The 21,740-nt window shown below is 48.1% G+C and overlaps 1 protein-coding gene across 6 annotated transcripts; it reads right to left on the reverse strand.

Moving 5' to 3' along the window:
* Positions 1–1,880: 1,880 nt before the first annotated feature.
* kdm4c (lysine (K)-specific demethylase 4C) lies at positions 1,881–21,476 on the reverse strand. 6 transcript variants are annotated; one of them, XM_084686654.1, is made up of 22 exons: positions 21,394–21,476; positions 19,810–19,983; positions 19,463–19,638; positions 19,078–19,192; positions 18,617–18,810; positions 17,174–17,223; positions 16,912–17,015; positions 16,512–16,649; positions 16,221–16,414; positions 15,706–15,968; positions 13,482–15,514; positions 13,171–13,282; positions 12,066–12,247; positions 11,732–11,981; positions 9,996–10,072; positions 9,817–9,872; positions 9,607–9,715; positions 6,841–7,035; positions 6,495–6,665; positions 6,260–6,379; positions 5,050–5,142; positions 1,881–2,925 (listed from the first exon to the last, which is right to left on the reverse strand). In XM_084686654.1, the coding sequence occupies exons 2-22, from the start codon at positions 19,951–19,953 to the stop codon at positions 2,755–2,757; spliced, it is 4,947 nt and encodes a 1,648-aa protein (XP_084542780.1). In that variant the 5' UTR covers positions 19,954–19,983; positions 21,394–21,476; the 3' UTR covers positions 1,881–2,754. The 6 variants fall into 6 exon arrangements, with proteins under 6 accessions (XP_084542780.1, XP_084542781.1, XP_084542782.1 ...); XM_084686655.1 differs by having other exon boundaries at positions 13,482–15,511; positions 15,706–15,971; XM_084686656.1 differs by having other exon boundaries at positions 6,495–6,662; positions 15,706–15,971.
* Positions 21,477–21,740: the final 264 nt, after the last annotated feature.

Raw genomic sequence — 21,740 nt, forward strand, 5'->3', positions numbered from 1 at the left:
TCGAGTTAAGGTATACTTTTCCACCCAGATTATTTCCATCTCTGATGGTGTTTAAGCTTTTACATACATATGAATCATTAATGTGTCTAAATAAGTTAAAGACGATTTCTCTGGTAGCTCAAAAGGTTAGAGCAAGTGATGCAAGGACAAGCTCCTTTCATGTATAAAGGTTCAAATACTGCAGTGAAAAAGTTTAAACACCAGTATTCCACTATTCCTTGTTGATAGATACTTGTGTCATCCTACACAGGGTTCTTGTGGGTTTCAGTAAGTCAGATTTAAGACCTTTTTAAGACCATAAAGATTGAAATTTAAGACCTACATGACGGATTACCAAAAAATTATTTAAACCAAAGAAATTCTGAATTCCCTTTATTTCAATTAATTCAGTCATTGAAAAAATATTAATTTAATTTACAGATAAAGCAATCACATTAATAACCTAATTTCATTCAGCATTAAGTACTAGGGGTGGGGAAAGAAATCGATTCACATATGAATCGTTATTCAGTCTTCTAGTGAATTACATCGATTCACATTGATTCAAATTTATTTTTATTTTTATGTAAGCATATATTGAATCGCAATTAGATTAAAATCGTGAAGCAATTTTTATTGAATCGTGGCCCAAGGATTGAATTGTGAGGTACCAAAAGATTCCCACCCCTTAATAGATGGTAAGCTGTACATTTCTGTTTAATATTTATCCATGTTGCAGAAATAAGTCAATGCAAGAAAAGTCTTCTTATCGTTACTGTATTTTGTAAACGAGTTCTTAGAAATCCTTCAGCAAACCTTCACTTGTTTCGTAAGTATGATTAGAAGGCAGAGTATTCTGTTTTATAACTTGGCATTAGCAGAAACAAAACGTACGTTGTCCTTTGGCATTGGTAGAAAGTAACTTTGCAGGAAACCTTTGTGGCTTAGTGGGTAAGCATGTTTACCATTGAGTCTACTGCCAAACATGGTTCCCCTGGTTCAAATCTCACTCAAGCCAATTGATAATGAATTTAACTGATATCAGTTAAGTGATGTATATGTTATTTCAAAGTCTATAGATGGGGGACCCTGTGTTGTATTGGGTTGAGAACAAGAGCCTAAACCTCAACAACCTGGGTTCAAATCCAGCACACAGTGTAGTGCCAAACACATCTATGGGCCCAGATCCCTGTAAACCGCGGCACACTCCCCGACTGTTCATATCTCAACTGTCCTTCTAGTTACCCAACTGTCCCACCAGGAAAGGCTCAACCAAGAGTCTAAAACTGAGTGTACTTTTTATCAGTTTTATTTATAAGTCCAAGAGCAAAAACTGAGCTGTAAGAAAATCCTTCAGACAGATTTGAACACAAGACCCCTCACACAGTAGCCGCATCCTTAACCACTGAGCTATCAGGGATCATGTCAATCATTACTCAACATTTAAATTTGACATTGAGCTATCTAGAGAAGAAAGCAGGGCTCCCCTGTTAGCTTACTGGGTTAGTGGGCATGCTCTTTCAGACATGCTAGGGCAGTACTGCAACAGCCTGGGCTCAAATCCTAATTTTATATTGTTTATTTTAACTTGTTACATTGTGAGATGTGGGACTTCACCTTAACATAGTTTCATAAATATCGTCTCTCTCCACCAAACGCTTGTTAATCTCAGGAAGATTATCTTTAGTTTGGTTAGAAACAGAGTGCGAATCATACAATGATAATCAGGGGGGTCAGCTTCTTCTCCAGGGCGGACAGTAATATTTACGATTACAAGTAGGAACGATATATAAATGTATCGACCCTCCGACCTGTTGTTTTGACCTCTTTTGGGGGGGTCCAAGTCTTAATTAGGGGGGGTCAACAGTTATTCAGGACCAAGCAAACACACAATAGTGGGGTCTTAAAAAAGCCAACATGGATGTTTTATTGTTTTCTCTTGCTTACAGCAGTTACAGTAGCAATACATTATAGCAAGCCAAAAATAAATACAAATATTAAATTAAATAATTTGACAAAGCATGTCATTCAACAGTGACAGTTTATAAGTAGTGTGTTTTCACATAGGGTGGGATGGTCACATCCCAATAGTCTAACATGGATTCATCTCATTCTTTTGTCTCCTGTGCTTCATAATGTACTAACCAAGCCAGTTCAGGGCCATAGATTTATATAACCCAAGGTCATGATAAAATGGGTTAAATCAAAAGGTTGAACTCAAGGAAATAATGTACTTTTAGGTAAGTATTAAGAGAGGAAGAGGCGAGAAAAGGAAGTTGCTGTAGACTATTGAGACTCGGCCCAAAAGCAGAATCAGACAATAAGAACATGCAGGGAAGGGAGTAGGCTCAGAACAACAAAAAATGATCGAACAAGCAAAAAGTGCATTAATATCCAAAATAAGAACAGGGGATAGATTCCCCAAAAGCTACTGTATGTAGGGCATTTAGAAAAAATCTTGTTTCGTTTTTTATATTTTACAAAGGAAAAACTTTTCGTTTTTGTCGTTTATTTCAAAAAAGATGTGACAAATATAAGTTTGTTTTGTTGTTTGATTTCCCTGACAGATCGGAAACGCTAGGCAAACCACTACCCACGATGCACTCTGTTCCGCCACCCTTCAGAACATCGTCCAACCACAGTTGGTCTCCACCAACCTAGCCCCCTTTCTTTCACATTTACACACAGAGGCACACGCACGACAACACCCTCGACAATCACTTGACATTCACTTCAGTGTACTCCTCTTCTGGGTCTCTCTCCTCATGCCTGCCTTCATTTCCCTTTGGGACTGCCTCGTGGTTCCCATGTGCTCTTGGTAGAAGTACGGAGGCCTGGGAGGGCCACATAGTCTTTCTGGAAGCGGGAGTTGGGGGTCCTCTGCCTCTTCCTCTCTCCCTGGGAGGTGAAGAAGGCATCCTGGAAACGCATGCTGGAGGCCGTGGACTAGGGTGAAGAACAGAAGAGAAGTTAGGAGGCAGGAGTTAGGAGACAGGTGTAAGGAAATAGGAGTCATGAAGTAAAGCTAGAAGGTGACACCAGGGGACACCGTTTTGGGAGTTAACTCTGAGAGTTAGAAGATAGAAAAATTGAATGAACTATAAACCTCCCTAGGTCTAATTTGGAGTTTGAAGTACTTGGTTGAGAAGTAATTTCTAGGACCATTCAAGGCTACTGGCCTTGAGTAGAACCCAATTCAAAAGCTCTCAAATCCTTTCAAATTCCATTAGCTTTTGTACAATTAAGAGAAAGGAATAGCTGTGGAGTAGTGGCAGGATTAGAGTAAGGCCGAATCACAATACTCCCCCTTACCCCTTCCCCTTAGTTTTGCGCGTTCCCATGAGAGCTAGTGGTGTCCCAATACTCTTTTTGAGCTAGGGGTAGGGCTAAGACTAAGGGGTATACACCCCTTAAAACCAAGTTAGATCGGGAGATTACTTGAAACCTAGGGCTATGTGAATACTGCGTGACTGGCGGCCAGATCATCCAGAGAGTCCAATAAATGTAATATATTCGGCTTAATTAATTGATAAAAAAATTATGACAGTCTTGTTTTGCAACCATTTTCCTAATTGAAACGTTTCAAAAAAATGGTTAGTTTGGTACGCTAATGTTACAGTGCTGAATTGCACAACAGTCCCGCATTTCTTTGACTAGCATGTCTACAGTTTTAAGTAAACTCCATTAGCAGCAAATTTAGTTTAATATCACCGCATAACACTACTTGCTTTGGAGATATCGATACGTGCTAGATGACGTACCTGTAACCAAGTGGTGTCCCATTTCTTAGGGCTATGTAGCCCTTGCCCCTCAGTTTCGAGGGCCAAGGGCTAGGGGTAAACTAAGGGCTAGGGGTAAACTAAGGGCTAGGGGTAAACTAAGGGCTAGGGGTAAACTAAGGGCTAGGGGTAAACTAAGGGCTAGGGGTAAACTAAGGGCTAGGGGTAAACTAAGGGCTAGGGGTAAATTAAGGGCTAGGGGTAAACTAAGGGCTAGGGGTAAATTAAGGGCTAGAGGTAAACTAAGGGCTAGGGGTAAACTAAGGGCTAGGGGTAAACTAAGGGCTAGGGGTAAACTAAGGGCTAGGGGTAAACTAAGGGCTAGGGGTAAACTAAGGGCTAGGGGTAAACTAAGGGCTAGGGGTAAACTAAGGGCTAGGGGTAAACTAAGGGCTAGGGGTAAACTAAGGGCTAGGAGTAAACTAAGGGCTAGGGGTAAACTAAGGGTTAGGGGTAAACTAAGGGCTAGGGGTAAACTAATGGCTAGGGGTAAACTAAGGGCTAGAGGTAAACTAAGGGTTAGGGGTAAACTAAGGGCTAGAGGTAAACTAAGGGTTAGGGGTAAACTAAGGGTTAGGGGTAAACTAAGGGCTAGGGGTAAACTAAGGGCTAGGGGTAAACTAAGGGCTAGGGGTAAACTAAGGGCTAGGGGTAAACTAAGGGTTAGGGGTAAACTAAGGGCTAGGGGTAAACTAAGGGCTAGGAGTAAACTAAGGGCTAGGGGTAAACTAAGGGCTAGGGGTAAACTAAGGGTTAGGGGTAAACTAAGGGCTAGGAGTAAACTAAGGGCTAGGGGTAAACTAAGGGCTAGGGGTAAACTAAGGGCTAGGGGTAAACTAAGGGTTAGGGGTAAACTAAGGGCTAGAGGTAAACTAAGGGCTAGGGGTAAACTAAGGGCTAGGGGTAAACTAAGGGCTAGGGGTAAACTAAGGGCTAGGAGTAAACTAAGGGCTAGGGGTAAACTAAGGGCTAGGGGTAAACTAAGGGCTAGGGGTAAACTAAGGGTTAGGGGTAAACTAAGGGCTAGGGGTAAACTAAGGGCTAGGGGTAAACTAAGGGTTAGGGGTAAACTAAGGGCTAGGAGTAAACTAAGGGCTAGGGGTAAACTAAGGGCTAGGGGTAAACTAAGGGCTAGGGGTAAACTAAGGGTTAGGGGTAAACTAAGGGCTAGGGGTAAACTAAGGGCTAGGGGTAAACTAAGGGTTAGGGGTAAACTAAGGGCTAGGGGTAACTAAGAGGCAACAGGAAAGGAGGGGGTCATCTCCACTGGCTATCTGAGGGTGATACTTACGAGTCGCCCCTTCACCTTTCTGGGCAGATCTTCGTCCAGAGTGTAGACATCCTCTCTCTTGGCCACCACCTGGGACCCATCTTCAAACTCCACCTGGACCATGACAACACACAAACACACATTTGAGTGATGTTCCTCGACAACAATTTTGATTTTATTGTTCAGTTTAGCATTTATTAATCCGGTTACATAGATACACACACACTCTCGAGTGTCTGGTCTAGCGTTTTTCTCAACAACCATTTCCAATTTACCAGTTGAACTTTTCAACTTTTCATAAACATAGAACACATTCCTGTTACCTGCACAAGGCCAAGGGTGTCCAATAAGAATGCTTTATTGAGAATAACTTTGGCTTCCATAAACGTGTTGTGATAAACCCCCCATTTCCAGAAACTGCTAAATGACTAAATGTAAACCAAACATGGCTGAACACACCTCAGTGCGTGGAAAGGTACTGGTCTAGTCCCCTTAGCTTCTGAGCAGTGTGGACGTCAGCAAAGCATTTATGCATAGCTAATGGCTGGCGCCCCAGCAGACTAAATAAAGACTTAAGTAGAATATGGAGGCTCTTCTACATCTCAGCATGGTGAATATTTCACAGTCTCTGAATAATGCAGGTTGTCACCTTCCTCCTCCATCTCACCCTCCCAACCTCTGCATCATAAACCATCTCTTGCTGCCATCGGTCCATCCATTGTCGGCTCTTTCAATTATCTCGCCTTTTCCTCTCCATCCCCTCTTGACCAGGTAATGTCAGAACAGTCACACATTCATTTGAAGTGTGTGTTGACAAGTGCTAGACTTTTCTTACGTAAAGAATCTGAAGGTGTGCTTTTTCTGCGCGTGGCTGTATTAGGAGTGGTGTCTCTGGGTGTGGGTGGCTGTATTAGGAGTGGTGTCTCTGGGTGTGGGTGGCTGTATTAGGAGTGGTGTCTCTGGGTGTGGGTGGCTGTATTAGGAGTGGTGTCTCTGGGTGTGGGTGGCTGTATTAGGAGTGGTGTCTCTGGGTGTGGGTGGCTGTATTAGGAGTGGTGTCTCTGGGTGTGGGTGGCTGTATTAGGAGTGGTGTCTCTGGGTGTGGGTGGCTGTATTAGGAGTGGTGTCTCTGGGTGTGGGTGGCTGTATTAGGAGTGGTGTCTCTGGGTGTGGGTGGCTGTATTAGGAGTGGTGTCTCTGGGTGTGGGTGTGGGTGTGTGTGGGTGTGTACCTGGTACATGTGGGAGATGTTGGAGCCCATGTATTTGGCTCCGTAGAACAGGCCGTCTGGCCACTTGACCTGAACCACCTCCCCCACTTCAGGAGGACCCAGTGCAGCACAGTCTCTGCTCTACAAAGGCAACAAAAACACGGTGAAGAGTGTGTGTGCTCCTCTACTAACTATATATCTATATATAATTATATATAATTAATATAATTCAATATTGTATTGCGCGTCATCTCACCACTATGTCTTCAGGGAAGGTGTCGTTGCTGAAGGAGCCGTCGTCGAACATTACCTCGTAGAAGGTCTGGGAGGTGACCTGGGTGACCTTGGAGCTGTAATAGCGGAGGTTCTTGTGTTTGGAGATCACCGTCTGGCCCAGTGTGATGTCTTTCTGGCAAGCCGGCTGCTTCTGGGGTCAGGGGTTAAAGGTCAGGGGTCAAAACAGACCAACACTTCTATGGACATCAACATATGTCCTGTAAATTCCTGTGGATCCAACAGATATGAACCCTGCCCCGCCCACGGTCGTGTTCCAGCTCAGCAATTGAGCCCCCATTTGGGGCGGAGCTCCGCTGCATACTCACCGCCAGAGAGTTCCGCGACTGGTGCCTATGGCAGGTGATTGACACCACGTAGGGCCAATCGTCAGGTTCCATGGTGACGCCGGCGGCGTGGGCGCAGGTGGCATGGAAGGAGGTGGGGCAGCGGCCACACGAGCACTGGATGCACGCTCCCACCTGCCGCTTCCCCCAACATCGCTTCCGGCAGTAGATGCACTTCTACACAAAACACACACTGGCCAGTTAAAACAGCATGGATAAGGTCAAATAGTGTGTGTGTGTGTGTGTGTGTCAGAATGCAGTGTATATACTTGGATACAGTTTACGTATGTGAGAGAGAAAGAGGTCTGCCAAGTACAAATGAGATTGTGATGTTCAGCTGACGTCATGTGAGGTTCCACAGCCCGCTAGAGAACACTGAACCCACAACTGTCTGTGCCGTCTGTGGGATCATGGCGCACGCGCACAAACACAAACAAGCAGAGCGAGAGACGCATTCACTCTCACAAACACACACACACACATACACAGAAACAACCTCCTCGTTTCCTGCTCCCAACAGCCCATCAAATCCACTTCCTTTGTGGTTCTGTTCTTCCTCCTCCGTCTCCCTCTAAGAGCTCTCCCACGACGAGGAGAGAATGACGACATCCACTCAGCACAGCGGCCTCCAGCTCTCTCGTCCCCCGCCTCATAGACATTTATTTTCCCTTTCTCCCTCCTTCCCTCCCACCTACCCATCACTACATTAGCGACACATACAACATTAGATATGGTATTCATCTTCCTGGGATGTGTGGTCCTGCCTGTACGCAGGCTCCAGCAAAATACATGTATGCATAAAATATTCAACTTGTAAACATATCAACATCTATAAATAACCTTGTGACCTGCAATCTGACATGTCAGCAACAGGAGGAGACAGAGGGAGAGAGACATTAAGAATGAATGAGAGACTGACAGAAAGAGAGAGAGAGAGAGCACACAAATGCTGCCTTTTCAACAGAACCTTTAGGGGTTGGGTCTTTCTTTCTTGTGAAGATTGTAACATATCACCTACGGCAAGCATGTTCATAATGTAACTCGAGGCAGTATTCACAGCATATATGCCAGTCAGAATGAATAATCTGAGAACTACTGCGAGCTAAGTGTGAAAGTGTTCACAGCAGTCCCAAAGATGGATTGAGTAAGCTACACTTGGCAGAAAGGAGGTGTTTATGGAATGTGATTATAACAGCAGTAAAAGGGTGGCTACCTAGCCTTGTCTGAGCAACACAGAAGATGTTCTCTCCAGAGAGGCTGCAGTCACCTTCTAGATCAATGAATATAACAGCTGATACATGTCTGTCCTGGCTGTCTGAAAAAAGATCTGGAAGTGATCTCAAATGAACTGGAACCAAATGGTTTTTATTTCCAAAATTTGTATTTTTTGAAGAATATTTAGCCATAAATAGAGGAGTTTGGGATTGAATATTCCTGTCTACTTTTGAAGAGAGCAATCTCAAACTTCCAAGTCCCATCATCCCTACAGTGCCATGTCTCACGTAGCCTACATTTGAAATTGACCCATCTTTATTTAAAAACTTCTACTTCCGTAAAACCCCGTCATCTGAACATGGACCGGTCCAACAGGCTCTGCTACCTACAGTAAGTAGGGCATTATGACATGAGTGAGATTAGGAGACTGGCACGGAACGTAGGTGTGTGTGTGTGTGTGTGTGTGTGTGTCAGAAAGAGAGACAAAGATAGAGAGAGAGCAAAAGAGAGAAAGACACACTGTGTTAGACACTTCTCTGTATGTGTGTGTGTGTGTGTATATATCTAACCCACTTTCCCCCTGCCTGCCTTTGCCATCTCCGGAGTGTATTTGGGTCCCTGTGTTGAGCCATGCGTTAAGAACATTCCCACAGTAAATTATGAATGCATCGGACTTCTGTGTGTGAGTGTGTGTGTGTGTGTGTGTGTGTGTGTGTGTGGGGGAGTGTGGGTGTGTGGATAGTAAATTATGAATGTGCTGGGCCACAGTGGGGGCACTGGGTCCAATGCGAGCTCCACAGCACATGGCGGCCTGGCTGAATGATGGAGCACCCCCATCAGAGAGTGAAAGAATGATGGACCAACCACAGAGGAGAGAGGGAGGTGTGCCAGCGCCACCTTCTGTCCTCCTCTCTCCCTCTGTGTGTGTGGGTGTCTCTCTCTCTCTCGTGTCTCTCTGTGTCACACTCTCTCTTTACTTCTCTCCCTCTGTCTGCATGTTCCAAACACAGACCAACACACGTGTCCCATAGACAGTCACTATGGTCTGGTAAATGAGAGGGGGTCTGGTAAATGAGAAGGGGTCTGGTAAATGAGAGGGGGTCTGGTAAATGAGAAGGGGTCTGGTAAATGAGAAGGGGTCTGGTAAATGAGAGGGGGTCTGAGCTTGGTTGTGTCACTGGGTTCCTTTTTTCAGGCAGACAGAAGAGGCCTGCTGACCTCAATACAAGCCCACAGAGCAGTGCAGTATAGTGGCAGTGGATCAGGTAGACATAAGAACTCTGTTAGGCAAGAGTCTCACACACAAACACACACACACACCTTCAGAAATGTCTCTGTCTAATTAATGAAGTGTTTGCAGCCCTAATTAACGAACATGCCTGCAATCAAAGCTGCATAATGAACAGGTGGTGTGTGTGTCAGAGGTGTGCGGGGTCTTAGTGTATGAGCGGGAAAATGTGTTGTATTGGGTGAAATAGGTGTGTGCGCACACGTCATTTGTGGAAAACAGTGTGTGTGTGTGTGTGTCCTCACCAGTTTGTATCTCTGCATGGGGATCCTGCTGGTGTCTATAGGACTCCTCCTGGCTTCATCACTGAAACGCACCTCCGGCAAAGCTACCGCACACATCACATGGGCCCACCTGCGAGTGCACACACACACACGAGTCTGGCAGCATATACAGACACAGATCAAGCTATTTTGGGAAACACTGAATACCAAAATATAAATAAGTGGAGTTACTTGTCATCTGTGGTTTTCTTAAGGGCTCCACCTCTTAGGTTGCACAAACTGCAGTCCTGAAACGGAGAAAACATTCATCATTCCATCCACCCACCCTTTCATTCATACAGCATGGACACATATACATATACACACATCCACCCCTCCATCACTGTGTCATGATCTGATTGGCCTCCTACCGCTGTGAAGCTTCCCTCCGTACACCGGTCGCACGACCACTCCTCGGCGATGTCGTCCGCGGCGACGCCGTAGCAGCCTGTGGATACAGGAAGTGAACAAGTTACTTCCTGTGGCACAGCCTGGGGAAGGGGGGGCGGTGATATTGAAAGTAAAATAATATAAATAAACAAGGGCCAGAACGCATGACCTCACATGTACCCACACACACACGTCACTAATCAAAATAAACACTTTTGGTCTAGTCTGCTAAATAAAACATTATCACCCAGAGGCAACATCCCTGGCTGTAGAAGTTTGTGAAAGTGGCGAGAGAAGTCATGGTGTGAGATCTTATTTGGAAGTCGCTTTGTATAAAAGTGTTCGCTAAATAAACAAATGTAAATGTCGATAGCTACACCTTCGCTTCACGTCTCCAGCACGTGTTAACTGGGTCGGCAAGGTGTTTTTCAACTTCGCTCATTATCACGCAGAAGCCGACAGAAAGAGCGTTCCAGCTATGGTTTGTAAAGAATATGCTTGCATTCATACCTGTCTGTGCACGTACACTATGTGGCTGATAGATTGCATGTGTGTGTGTGTGTGTGTGTGTGCGTAATATCAATGACCCCCCCCTGTACTGTGACTGCCTGCAGAAATGGCAGTGACATTGCCAGCGTGGCACATCAGATCAGCATCAGACACGAGCATCGCTGTCCCAGAGCGTGGAATACTAAACAAAAGCCCAGGGAAGAAAGAAAAAAAAAACCTAGAACGCAGGCTTTGTTTTAGCATTGTTGTCAGTTGTTTCAGTTTCGCTTGGATGTCCTTGACGGGTACAGCACAGACATATGAATGGAAGTAAATAAACACTATTCAGAGAAGACTAATGGGATTCTTCTCTCAGCTGGCAGGAGTGCAGAACCCACAGGCTGGAGCCTGGAGACAGCACACAAGGAATGACTTTTCCCCTACCAGTTTGGGGAGAGCTGTGTGTGTATTGTTCGCTTTATTCCGATGTGTGTGACAGTGTGAGCGTGTTTGTGCAAGCACAGACTTTTCCTTTCCTCCGTTCATCATCAAACCCAACACAAACACCAACGAACACACACCTCTCCTTCCTCCTCACAGTCCAGATAACCTGTGAAGCAGCTGCACTAGACCATATGTATCGTCTGCTCCGGAACCCAAACTTGTGTTTTTTCCATCAATGTTAACTGATACCAAGCCTCAATCCCACACATTTGGAACAAGGGATGGAGTGAGATGGAAAGAGAGAGATGAGTGGGAAGACGGGTTCAAACACCAGGGTTGGGAGTAGTGTGAGCGTGAAAAATGGAGGGGAAGTGTGTCACATGTTTAGTGTGGAGTTGGGAGATTTAAGGGCATGTGGGTTTTGGGGGGATTATTTTGATTTTGTGTGTGTGTGTGTGTGTGTCAGCGAGTGTGGGTTTGTGGTATTGGCAGACAGTGCTGTAGAGGAAGTGAGCAGGGGCAGGGAGGCGAGGATTCACTCTTGTTCAGCTGATGAGAGAAATAAAACACCCCCAACCACAGGGAGAGGGAGGGGGGGGTGTTGAGGTGAAGGGGGGTGGGGATGAGGTGGAGGGAAAATAAAGTCAGAGAGGGAGGGAGGCTGGGGACTCTTGGACTCGTTGAACTTCATCTTTCAGCAAGTTCCCCCCCCAAAAAATGCAGTTACGAGAATTTGGATTCCCTCTTCACCCACCCACACAGACACACTCACACACACACTTACTTGCGTGGACCTGCAGACAGCAGCTGTGGCAGGTGAGCAGGGGGCAGGTGCCGTCTTCTTGCAGGAGGGGGTTGGTGGGGGTGGGGGGTCCGCTCTGCTCCCGGTACGAGAAGCAGATCTCTGGGATCAGAGGCTTGGTCCTCCTCAGAAGGCCCCCTGGGGCCCCGCTTCCTGATCTGCCTCCGCCCAAGTCCAGACTCTCCAGGGGGGCGGAGCTGCTGGACTTGCTGTCCTCTGCTCGCTCCTCAGGCTGGGAGGGGTTGGGACGGTTCATTGTTAGAATGTTTTTGGGGTGTTTTTGTTTGTGTTGTGGTGTGTGTGTGTGTGTGTGTACCTGGTAGTAGGGCATGAACAACGTGCAGACAGCACAGTAGGGCTGCATGGCGGCTGCCATGGCGTTGTACTCCCTCTCTGCTGTGAAGTAGCCCTTTCTGTTTTGCCACAGGAAGAGGAGGGGCTTAGCCCATGGCTCAACTTCCTGTTCATCTCCCTCTGCCAGAATGGCCTCAGGGGGTTCTAGAAGGAAAAAAAATGGTTTCAAATAAATTAAACTCAATTTACATTATTTTGCCACAAGAAACTTTTATTGGCCTGCTTAATTGGTACTGAAACATATGCCGGCTTCTTAAATGGTGAATGCTTGGTGTTAAGTGACAAATATAAGATATTCATTTCTTTGCAAATATTTCCTCCCTCGGTTGTAAAAGTCACATGTTGAGCCAGCATCTGACGGCCTAAAGACCCTCATTTGAAACCCACAAAGCCCAAATGACGTCTCTTTTATAACCTTCTCTCACAGAGATAAACTGATAAAACAACTGGTGAATTATTCACTGCTATTCATGGCCAGACTGTGTGTGTGTGTGTGTTTCTGCAGTAATGGTTGAACATAAAAAAAGAGCCTTTTTCTTTCTCTAAACGCCATGAAGATGGATAGAGGTACGTTTGGTTATGGCCAACCCCATTTTTCTGCGGTGTGCCATAAGATATCAATCTCACCCCTCAATGGTGTGTGGACCCAAGTACAGTGTACAAGAAAGTATGTGTGTTTGTGTGAGAGCGTGCGTGCGTAATGACATCTGACTGGTCGCTGAGGGGAATATAAAATGTGAGATATGGACTGACGGGGTCTGGGTGGAGATGGCTGGGCTTCAGCAGTGCGTGGAGGCCAGCTCCGACCTTGTCAAAGCCATCAGAGGTCACGAGCTCATGGTCTCTGGCCCTCTGCCACTCTGTAAACAAAGCCGGCGAGGAGGGGGAAATATCTACGGTGGGAGCTGGAGCGCGTGTGTTAGAAGGAGCCCAAGAAGAACACAGCTCGCCATTGAGTTGGTATGTATGGATAACAGTGTATGTACAGAGGTCAAGAACTTAGGTCCCACACAATGTATATGTATGCGTGTGCGTGAGTGAGAAGAGCAGAGTCATCATCATCACACCATCATCGCTGGTGGCCTGCTGCTTGACGGCGGTGGGCACAGCTCGGGCAGTGGGCTTCCTGAGAGGATGGCGCCAGCTCTTCCCGCTCCTCTTCACCAACGGAGGAGGGTACTGGAGGAGACGGGGAGGGCAAAGAACGACAGCTGATCACACGCTGACCAAATGACCGAATCACATTTAGCCCGTCTCGTGTGCCAATATGGATGTGTGGCTGATGGTAGCCACGTATTCTTTCCTGGGTACGCTGGGAATGCATGCAAGTGTGTGTGTGTGTGTGTCTGTCTGTCTTCCCATCAATACAGGTACTCACAGGACAAACTTCCCCAGGTTCCAGCCCAGCGTCTCCACACCCATAGTCACTCATTTCATTCTCCTCTGAAGAAGAAGAGTCGCTGCTGCTCTCCTCCCTGGCACTGCTCTGCTCCTCCTCCTCCTCCTCAGACTCAGCCTCCTCCATGTCAGAAACCTCCTCCCCGTCCCTCCTTTCCTCCAGGGCTAGTCCTGGAGGCTCCGGGTCTGGACCCCCCTCGACCTCCCTCTCCAACCCCAGCTCCCTGCACAGTGCCAGGGCTTCGACCGCCTCAACCTCCCCTCTCTGGAGTTCAAAGTCTCCACAGAGCCCTAGGGGCTCCACAGCCCCGGCTGAGCCCAGGGAGGTGGACTCCAGCTGGGCCCAGATGAGCGGCCCATCCCCCTCCTGGTTGTCCTGCTGGTGTTGGTTGGGGTTGGGCTCGTCAAGGTCGGTGACCTCTTTGCACTGCGGTTCAGTCCACATAGTGTAAGGGAGGGAGTCGTGGGTGAAGTCCGCCGGTAGTTCGGGGTGAAGGCTCTCAATGAGCACCGCGGGACTCTGGGAGTTGAGGTTCTTCCAGATGCCACTGGAGAATGGTTTGGGCTCCAGAAAGAGAATTTGAGAACTACAATGGGCATCCATGTTGTGATGCTGAAGAGCCTCATCATCATGAAGATGATCCAGTATGGTGTTATTATTGTAGTTGCTGGTATTAATGCTTAACCCAGTGTGAGTCATGACATTGTGACTGGAACTACTGGTCACGTGAGTGCCTGAGGTGTCAAGGAGCGAGGGTCTGGAAGATAAACTTAGCTGCTGTGCTACTGGTGCAGCCTCAAAGCTTGATAGGCTGCCTCTCACATTGGCTTCAGCAGGAGTCCGATTTTCAGACTGGCTGTGGGGCATTTCAAAGTCTGTTTGCGAAGCGAGTAGTGTTTCCTGGAGGTTGCCAGCAGGCGTTTGGGGCCGGGTGTCGGCAGTGAAGTTAGTAGCCATCTGTTCGGTATGGGAACCCTCCCGGGTAGGACTCTGGTGCCAGTGGTGGTTAAGCTGAAGCGACTCCTTCATCGTCGACGTTTGTGCCACCTCTCCAAACTCGGCGGTTGGCGACCGAGGCGAGAGCGGTGAGGGGACAGGCGTTTCCCGCTGAAGCACGGGCGCGGGTAGAGAGCCTAGTACTGTGGAGGTTTTCACCTCTGCCAGACCGCTGCTGACGGCCAGGGTGAGGGAGGGCATCTCCTGGGTGAGGACGGGAGGGAGGGGGCCAAAGCGCTCCTCCCCCGCAAGCTCGGGGGTGAGGAGGGGCATGTCGGCCCCGACGGCGCTCCTCTGCAACAGTGGGGGGGCGCCGCCGTTCTCGAAGGGGCGGCTTTGTACGGGGGGGACGTGTGGCGCGGGTGGAAGCGAGACTGAACTGGAGCTACGATGACTCCCCGTTGGGTCTGGGCTCGCGTAAAGTGCTTCTGCGGCGGGGGGATTGTGGCGAGCCAGGCGGGTGAGCTGCGTCCTCCCTGGGTCTGTAGTGTTTGAGATGTCCGTCTCAGTACCTTGACCCCTGCCCGTGTCAGTGCTGGAGGTGGTGGGTGTCAGGGTGGGGGGGTCTCTGGTTGTCAGAGCTTCAGAGACAGGCGGGTTGGTGAACATCTCGAGCCCACCAGGACAACCTGTTTGGGGGGGAGAAGAGCCCAACCACACGGCTTTACTACTGCTGCCATCCTGAAGAGGTAGAGAGGGTTCCGCTTCTAAAGGGAGAGGCTTAGTAATGCCATCCTGGGGTCCTGGCATTTTCGAGCAGGCATGTGTAGGCGCAGTCTCTGAGTCTGACCCACATCGGGGTCCTGCCATGACCTCGGAAACCGAGGGGTCCTGATGGGGGTCGTTCAGAGGGGATGGGAGAGGCAGCCCTGAGAAAGCCTTTCTGCTGGAAGGAGATGTAGGACAGGGGGAGGGGTTGGGGCGACGGGAACCTGGTAATTCAGCGTAGGGAAAAGTCAGGAGGTCGCTCTCCATCCTGTTCACCTTGACGATGCACATCTGTCTGCAAGGACCTGCTGGAGACGGGAGAACACTTGATTTACTATTGACCTGATGCGGTAGGACACCACAGAGAAGAAGGGAACAGCCCATGACACTACATGCTGGTGGTTAGACACACACACAGACGATGAGGATTGGATTATCTGAAGCGTCCTGCCCCGCATTCTGATCCCATACCTTCTGTCTCCGCCAGTCAGTCTCTTACCAGGGAACTGGAGAGAGTTCTGATTCTGGTTAAGACAGGAGCTCTCGTCATCCTCATCCTCCTCCTCCTCCTCCTCTTCCTCCTCTTCTTCTTCTTCCTCCCTGGCACTGCTGCCGGTCTGGGTCAGTGCTCTCCGGACTTTAGGCCCCAGGGGGCCCTGCATGGCCCTCTTGCGGCTGGAGAGGAGCGAGGGGCCCTCCAGGGCCGGGGGCTCCTCTGTGGTCCGCAGGCGCTTGGAGCGCGTACGAGAGTGAGGGAGGTTGCTGCTAGGAGGGATGGAGTGAGAGAGGATCAGAACGAGGATTTGCAGACATCAAACCAGGAAGGCTACGACAAGGAAAATGAATGGGAACTCTGTGATGGCACAACTAACTCAACTCAATCTATGAGACTCACCCAACAGCACATTTCCCCAAAAAAGGCTAATTAAGATCCAAACAACAGGGGTGCGAGGTAACCCAAATCAAATATACCCTTTTATGTATCCAGGGTACAACGGTTGAAGCAGAACTGACCTCTTGTCGGGCGTTTTGACCCTGCGGCGCCTCTGCAGCCAGCTCTGCAGCTCAGGGGTGGAGCCCGGCGTGGGGCGGGTGTGGTCGAGGGGGGCGGAGTCTTTGCCCAGCTTCCAGATGGGGTAGCGGTCGGGCTGGAAGCGTTTGACAAAGGGGTCCATGGAGATCTTCACCATGTCTTTACTGCAGGTGCACTGGGACACGGGTCACACAGGTTCACGGTCATTATTCAAATGGGGATTGAAACTGCCTTGGACAGCGACATAGGAACAGTCAAACCTTCCTGTTTACCTGCGTGGCCACCTTGCCGTAGTCGATCCAGCGCACGCTGGCAAAGTTAGTGGACTCGGCGCAGTTGAAGCCGTGGTTGAAGCCAGCGTGGTAGCCATATGGGAAGGTGATCATGAACTCCCCGGCCTCCTGGGTGATCTGGGGGAGAGAGAGGCAGGGAGAGAGCGGTGCAGGTAGACAGTGGAGGGATAGAGAGAGAGAGAGAGAGAGAGAGAGAGAGAGAGAGAGAGAGAGAATGTGAGAGATTAAAAGGTCTAATCTTGTCAGATCGCCCGTCGACGCCGACTGACGAAGGCAGACTAGAGGGTGGGCCATGAACGCAGCCCCGTGAGAGATTATTTCCCACACCCCCAGCTGCATGTGCGGAGCATGGGGACTCTTGCGCTGCACGCCGGCTTACCTTGTCAAAGGGGATGCCATACTTCTTCAGGACAGAGGGAGAGATGAGAGTCATCTTGTGACGGAGGAAGGCCTCGCAGCCCTTGAAGCTGTTGGGGAAGAACCCTGAGGAGGAACAAGAGTCACACACACAACATGGACGCCGTCAAAACACTCTGTTGTTGTCCGCTGACAGGAAATAAATCTTGTTTTCCTCCATGAAGAAGATCACTGTGAAGATTGAGGATGTCTATGTGGAAGAACATTTGACGTTCGTTAATTACCTGTGGCAAGACGTTCCAGTCGCTTCCCATGCTCAGGGGGGATGGCATACCTGGGAAAAAACAAGGGAAAGATACCGTCAATACTGTAGTGTGTCTGTGTGTGTCTGTGCATGTCTGTGCACGCATGTTCGTGCTTATCAACATTTGTTTGTGTGACTTGTTTACAATATACACTTACGCTGAATTTCAAACCAGAAGGCAAACAATCGACAATTATGGGTAGCAGTAATCTTCCTTCATTTGGTACACTGCAAGACTGACACCAAGTGGTCAGTTCAGGCAACAAAAATATCCACTTCAGTAAAGAAATGTCTTTGCTATGATTTAAGTCATCACAACACCCACTTCCTTTTCAAGTGTACCTTGAATCTAAACACAGTGAAGAAAAAAAAAAAGAAAAAAAAAAGGAACTCTTTAGAGTTCTAACAGCCCAATATGTGTCACTGAAGCGAGGCTTTGATAATGAGGACCAACTCTTGGGCCCCAACAACTCATCCAGAGATGACAGCTGGGAGGCTCTTGTTATGAAGGTCTGGAAAGGTGTACAACTCCCTTTGGGTCTGAGAGAGGCGTTCCATTTGGCTCACACCTCCTCTATCTGGCATTTTAACCCAAACCTCACTCCCCCCCCCCCCCCCCTACACACATGTAGGCATCCAGACACAAACACACACCCACCCACCCCTACAACATGACCTGTCACACAGAGCTGGGGGGTGGGAGAGGCAGCCCATGATACAGTCAGTGAGGGAAGGTGGGAGAGGTGCCTTTTAAGCATCTCCCCTCCAGCGACAAGCTGTCAAAATGAGGGCAAGGTGAAGTGTGCGTGTGCGTGTGTGCCCTGTCTGGCAGCGACACTGACTCTCTGAGGGGGCTGCAGGGCTGACTGCTCTAATGAGCACACTTCCCTCCCAGGGGAAAGAGGAGCCAGACAACCTGGAGAGGGAGGAAGAAAGGAAACACACCTCACACCTCCCTCCCTCCCTCCCTCCCTCCCTCCCTCCCTCCCTCCCTCCCTCCCTCCCTCCCTCCCTCCCTCCCTCCCTCCCTCCCTCCCTCCCTCCCTCCCTCCCTCCCTCCCTCCCTCCCTCCCTCTCTCCCTCTCTCCTCTCTCTCTCTCTCTCTCTCTCTCTCTCTCTCTCTCTCTCTCTCTCTCTCTCTCTCTCTCTCTCTCTCTCTCTCTCTCTCTCCCACTCTCTCCCACTCTCTCCCACTCTCTCCCACTCTCTCCCACTCTTTTTACACCCCGCTCACTTTCGCTTTTCCATTGCTCCATCTCTTTCAAAAGCCCCCCCCTTCTCCTCTTGCCATCTCTTGCCTCAGTGACGAAAGCAAACAACCCAATTAAGCCTGACAAGTTGCTCGTCCACAAGCCCCCAAAATATTACACACAAGCATGCCCCCCCTTCTCCCTACGCACGAGCATGCATCCTACCCCCTCACCAGGACTTGGGCTCGCCAAAGTGCAGGTAGTTGATGCTGTACAGGTCCATGTCCTCTGTGTGCCAAGAGAAGGAGGTCTTCCACATGCCGAAGTACAGGTAGGGTGTGTTGACCCCTTGGATGGAAACGCCACAGTCTTCCTCGATCACATCCAGAATGGAGTTGAGGTGGCCGATGTTCCACTCCTCAATGTCCTGGAGAGAGGAGGAAGGAGAGAGGGTAGAGGGAGGAAAACAAATTGGATGATGGATAGCGAAGGAGAGTAGAGATGATGGGAGAATGAGAGTGTGTGTGTGTGTGTGTGTGTGTGTGCAGGAGGGGAGGCAGAGACGGAGAGAAGGGAGGGAGTAACAGGAGAAACGGTTTTGAGAGACAGAAGGTGACAGAACGTACGCTTGAGACACCAGGCTACAAGGTCAAAAACAAACCGCCATCTTTGTGAGCGAGCGGCCAGGTGTTACCTCATCGTACAGACTGCCGCTAACGTCAGCTCCATATATGGGCGACACAAAGGTCAGGTTCCTCCAGTACTTCCTCTCCAGGTCCTCGTAGTTCAAGTAGCGAGGGGTGCAGTATCTAAAGCAACAGATAGTGATGGAAAGATGTGGGAGAAAAAAACATCACACAGGAACACTTACACCTTAGCTCTTTTTACACAGGTGGCCATTTCTTCCCAATGTGTGGGAGTTGCTGTTTCTACCTCCACCAATGATGAGAGGTGAAAATGGCTTGACAGAAAGGACTAACGCAGGTGGGCTGTCCCTTTCAAATGAATCTTGTTCAAAAGAATCCTAGATTGGCTGAGATCAGTGAGTGCGGTGCACGCAAAGGGGGTCAATGACTAACTTGTCACTGTTGGCGAGTCGTCTGAACTCCTGCACACTCAGCGCTTTCTTCTGAATGTTGTACTGGGTGAAGAGGCCCGACTGGCCCGCCACCATCTGCTGGATGGGGGCGTGGATCATCAGGTCGTCAATGTCGTCGTAGCTACGCCGCGGCTTCCAGCCCTTTGGAGGGATCACCTGGGAAATGGTGTGTGGAAGAGAGAAAGAAGGCAGTTTTTATGAAACTACTGGTTCATCATCGGCATATACAATTCCCCCTTAGTATGTTTTAGAAACAGCCACACAACCCTTGACCATGCCTAGGAAACACTGCCCTTTCAAACCCCCCTGTAATATAAGATATCTTACCTTGGCGAGGCCGGCGCGGTGTGCTCCTTGAGACTCCATGTACACCAGGTACTGGTTGAAGTCCCTGAACTCCTCCATGGTGGGCCGGAAGGTCATTATCTTGCAGGTGGGGTTTGCAGGGGTATACACCTCTGCTCCCGCCATCCTGACCCTGCCTGCCTCACCTGCTACAGCCTAAAGGGAACAGCCACCAGGAGAAATTCAACAGACAGAAGTTTCATCTCCCATTATGTAGGCTCTGAATAATGGCCCCCCATCCCTAACCCTAACCCCTACCCCTCCCCCAGAAATGATTATATGGTAACAAATCCAATCACCCTCTTGAACTTCTCAAACGTACATACTCACTACCAGTGGAGTACAAGTCTAGTACACTGTTCTATTTTTTGCAATGCAAATTAGCCTTCATGATAAAGCTAAACTTCCAAGTCTGAGGAAGAATTGGCATATAATTTATTGCGCTTTGACATCGGGAACTTCGTCAATAGGAGCTTTACAGCACTCTCCAATGGCCGCTAGGTGGTGGGCAAGTGCCGTAAACAAAAGGCTAAACCTTAGCCTGTCTCATTGACGCTTGAAATCCTTCTGGTGTGTTTGCTTCCCAACTCCAAATTTACTTTGTACGGGGACAAAGGATTGGATTTAGCCAGTGTTTAAATAATCAGATTAAACAGAGCACCGTGCTATTCAAAATGTAAATACGAATGCTGGTAAATAAAATTAGACGATGTCCAAGTTGTATAACAAATAAAAGCACTAATTAAATAAATAAAAAAACATGCATATACAGTTAAACCACCCGTTAAAGTAAACCTTTAACACCATTAATGAAAACTATGATTTATTTGAGACGAGTTGGATAACACATGCATAGCTCTATGTTAACTACAGGAGTGAAAACGGCAGGGTTGATCTTTGTCTGACTGGCCAAGCTACGTTCTGTTGTGATAGCCAGCAATGGCAGAACAGACAGAGAATATTGATAACTGCAAGCTATGAGCAAGCTATGCTACCACCACCGACTGTCTGGGACACTCCCTATGGATAAAGTCTTCAATTTAAACCACCTGATACTTATTTGATATATATATTTAGTTTATTTAATAGACAGAACATCAGGTGCGTATCTTTAAAAGGAAACCACCTCGGTTAAGTTAGCTAGCATTCATCGGGCTTCACAATACACATAAAGGGGGTATTTAAATGTCCATTGGATGCAAGGTGTCGGGCTGCTAGGCCCCTTGCAATTTGGCTATCTGTATGATACACAAATATCGCAATAAAATAGATTAAATGTTTTATTGAATGAGATTAACTTTGGAATACATTTAGGTTCAACAAATGCATGAATGTTTACAGGGCAAGCAAATTATGAGGTGTCCATAACCAGGGCGTGCTAACTTCGATAAGCTACAGTTGGCTAGCTCTACAGTGCAGCCAGTTTCGACAGATTAGCTTAGCCACAGGACTGCTGTTGTGTTGGTTTTCACAAAGATAGATCCTGCAAATGAATTGACGCGAAACAACCCGGCATGTATAAACTACGCTGTAGATATTACAACGTCCATACGACATGTACTATACCTTGGTTATAATGGGTAAAGTGTCGTATTGTTGTTTATCCGTTGCGCTGATCGTACATCTGTTTTCACATGACAGCTGGTAGTGGTTCGTGCACTGCAAGTGTCTTCTTCTACTATTGGGCCCTGAGCATGCAAACACCGGTCATGCGTAATGCTGCCCCCTATTGGTACAGTAACGGTTCCAAAATGTATTTTATTATTTGAATTATCGATTTTTTATGATAGACCCAAGAAATCATAATTCAATTAGACTTGACTTATTTATACTTACTATCCTATATCATAATGCGATAGGTTAATGTTATGCTTTCTCTCTTGTCGAGAATTATATTCTGTTTGGTTAATTCA

The sequence above is a fragment of the Hypomesus nipponensis genome, chromosome 22 (assembly GCF_054491055.1).
Source record: "Hypomesus nipponensis isolate SF chromosome 22, ASM5449105v1, whole genome shotgun sequence".
Lineage (NCBI taxonomy): Eukaryota > Metazoa > Chordata > Actinopteri > Osmeriformes > Osmeridae > Hypomesus > Hypomesus nipponensis.

What these genes read in the sequence shown, in the direction of transcription:
- kdm4c (XM_084686653.1), bottom strand. Translation starts at nt 19,953, where the DNA reads ATGGCGGGAGCAGAGGTGTATACCCCTGCAAACCCCACCTGCAAGATA. An exon ending in ACGGCAAGGTGGCCACGCAG is followed by an intron (nt 16,415 to 16,511) that starts GTAAACAGGAAG and finishes CCCGTGTCCCAG; the next exon opens with TGCACCTGCAGTAAAGACAT. An exon ending in GAAAGGTGAAGGGGCGACTC is followed by an intron (nt 2,926 to 5,049) that starts GTAAGTATCACC and finishes TCTTCACCCTAG; the next exon opens with TCCACGGCCTCCAGCATGCG.